This window comes from Orbicella franksi, chromosome 10, assembly GCF_964199315.1.
Source record: "Orbicella franksi chromosome 10, jaOrbFran1.1, whole genome shotgun sequence".
Lineage (NCBI taxonomy): Eukaryota > Metazoa > Cnidaria > Anthozoa > Scleractinia > Merulinidae > Orbicella > Orbicella franksi.
The window spans coordinates 19954373-19957081 of record NC_138154.1 but is presented as its reverse complement, the minus strand read 5'-3'; the positions used below and the strand labels follow the sequence as shown (position 1 = coordinate 19957081).

Sequence of the window (2709 nt, the reverse complement as noted above, 5' to 3'; positions counted from 1 at the left end):
ATTTACGCACGCGCAAGAAAAAGCGAGCGGAGCGAGCGCGAAGCACGCGGGGGTGGGGGGTGGGGTCAGTCAAGTCTTCCGTTTTGCACTGGCGTCCAGTCCTCTCGCGATTCTAACCGCGAGTACGATCAGATAAAAATACGAGAAAATAAAGGGCTCTGAACAGTCTACTCAGGGACCACTGCAGAGTAGCGCTGGGTAGTAAGTCAGCGTATATAATTTTGACTCACAAGACAGGGACAATTCGGGGCATATACATAATAAACAAGTAGAAAATGCGCGAAACAGGGAACACCAATTTTTCACCCGCTTTTGCCTGGCAATACAAAGGCTCACCTTTAGGGTGACACGGGCGAACTGGTAAGCGTAAGAAACACGCGCGAGAGCTCACGCGAATGCTATCCTGGGCAGGACAACCTCGAGCCCAGAGCTTACTGGCGCTACGGTCAGCGGTTGGATGAAACGACCGCTGCTCAACGACAGCGAAGTTATCATTGTCAACACACCTGGTTTTGAGAACTTTGAACCAATTGAGATTGTTTAGATATTTCATATTTAGCCATTTTCTTTAATAATAATAATAATGCGAACGAGATGCATTAATTTGGCACATGCTGAGTGAATGTCGATTCAGCTTGCTTTTTTACTATCAGTTGATTACTCGTTAGGCAAGCCTTTACAAGCAAGAAGCCCTCTCTTCTAACGCGCTATTACAAGGATATGAAAAGCAAAACAGGAATAACTATCAAGAGAAATTAAAGCTACACTCACGCTGCGATCGCCAGTTTAATTCTATCATTACATTTAAATATCACTGAAATAGCGCGGCACATTCAAGATTCTCCGTGAGCTGAATTTAAGCGAACGTTGTCGCTTTCTTACCACCAGCCATGCAGAACCTTCCTATTCAAGTTAAATACAATCATCGTCAAAATTTAAAATATTCAAATTGCCGTAAACTCCCACACGCATTCAAATGGATCGTGAGATAAATACCTGTCAATTAATTGCTTCAATCTTCCTTGTACTTTAAATAATAAAAACATATTAATTCGTACTCATATTTCATTACGAAATTTGAAGTATCTGTTTTATTTTTTAAATCCCTGTGTAAAATTCTTGCCCTAGCCCTGCAGTCAGAGAGCGCGCTTTCAAATGATATCGTTTTCGCGCTGTGAAATGCCCCGGTATCCAACTTAGTGTGAACCGGCTTCCAATCAACGCAGGCTATGTGGACCTCTCTGATAAACAAATACCAACAAAAGTAGATGTCGATGAACGCTTATTTCACTGAACGAGAAAATATCAAGGAAATATAGTAAGAAGTATAAAAATATACTTAGATATGAGAAACTCACTGCAAGATTAGTAAATGGCTTAGCGTCAAATTCGATTTTCTCATACAGCTGCATAGCAGATAGAGCCATCTGCAAAGGTGTGAACCTGGTGTTATACTTACCACTATAAATATTCTCAAACGAATTGTCCCGCGCAGCATACTTCACCGAATAATTTAGAGTTATGTTCGAAAGAAAGTTCTGCTTGTTGATGGAGCTTATGGCGAACTTGAAAATTTTCTCATCGAGGTCTGTGCTATTCTTGGAGAAAATAGCGCCTGGAAATGAAACATACTTTTTGTTAGCTCTCGGCTGACAAAGCTACTCAAATGCTGTGTCTTCAGACAGTTAGATTTTAAAACAATTATTTCGAAAGGTTGTTAATAATGCTCACTCGCTTACCCAGTGTCAAAACTTGTCGTCCTTTTGCAGGAAGTAGAAACAGCGCGGTGATAACGAGTAGCACTAGGCCGGCTGTTGAAGACATATTCACCTAACTTGGCGGATCTGAGTGCTCGTAATAAAATCCTCAGTAACTCAACAGTGTTTATCAGTCATTCTCTGGCGTTCAGTTGATTCGTTTGTTTTAATTTATGTTTATTTAAACTGTCTTCACGTCGTATGCAAATTTATCTCGCTGTCCCAAGTGGCACGATAAATCAATCAACAGTTCGCGTCCGAGTGAAAATAAAATAAAAACAATTTGTCGGTGATTAATTAACCAAAAAGTATTGTCCGACAACCCTTCTCCTTCACGTAAATGGTGCTCTTTAGAGGCTTTAATATTTTAGCAAAATACATTGAAAATTTTGTGCAACGGTCTCAATACGTCCTGTGTCCCAAGGACTCAAGATTTTCTTGACATCGGTATTCACCTGTCCTTGAAGGCAAATAAGCATCATTACCAAAAAATAGAACACCACACGCATTTGAAAATTAGACACACTCAGTTTGCATAGATTCATTTTTACAATAACTGTACAACATGTCACTGTAAATCTTTTATTGTTAACGACTGGGGGCATTCTAAATGAAAAGATCATTTTTTAGGCCTTGCTTTGATAAGAAACGGTGGAAAGTCGTTTTCGCATGTACCACTCGATATACACAGGTGCTAAGGAACGGTAAACTTTGCGTGAGGTATTCACATACATTATTCACTGAGTGGGTTACATTTGAACATAAATAATTAATTCTACGTCAAGACTTAGGACCGCAAATAGCTACTTTCTAGTCATCGCGGTTTTAAGCTGTCTGTTTTTCTGACAGTTGGCATTGGTCGTAAAGTTTGCTCCGCCATTTAAAATTCATAAGCTATCCCCTGAGTTTTGTTTTCATCAATTCCATCGGCTGTCTACATGTTGAGTTTTAA

At 39.9% G+C, this 2709-nt stretch overlaps 1 protein-coding gene across 1 annotated transcript in view; it reads right to left on the bottom strand.

Annotated features, from left to right (window-relative positions):
• The window catches only part of LOC145500762 (glutamate receptor ionotropic, kainate 2-like), a 19211-nt gene extending 16909 nt beyond the window's left edge, over nt 1–2302 (bottom strand). The window contains exons 1-2 of the mRNA XM_081480292.1: nt 1740–2302; nt 1460–1615 (exon numbers count right to left, since the gene is read on the bottom strand). Coding sequence (XP_081336418.1) covers nt 1460–1615; nt 1740–1824 — 241 coding nt within the window. The 5' untranslated portion in view covers nt 1825–2302. The remainder of the gene's footprint in view (nt 1–1459; nt 1616–1739) is intronic.
• Between the last annotated feature and the right edge of the window lie 407 nt (nt 2303–2709).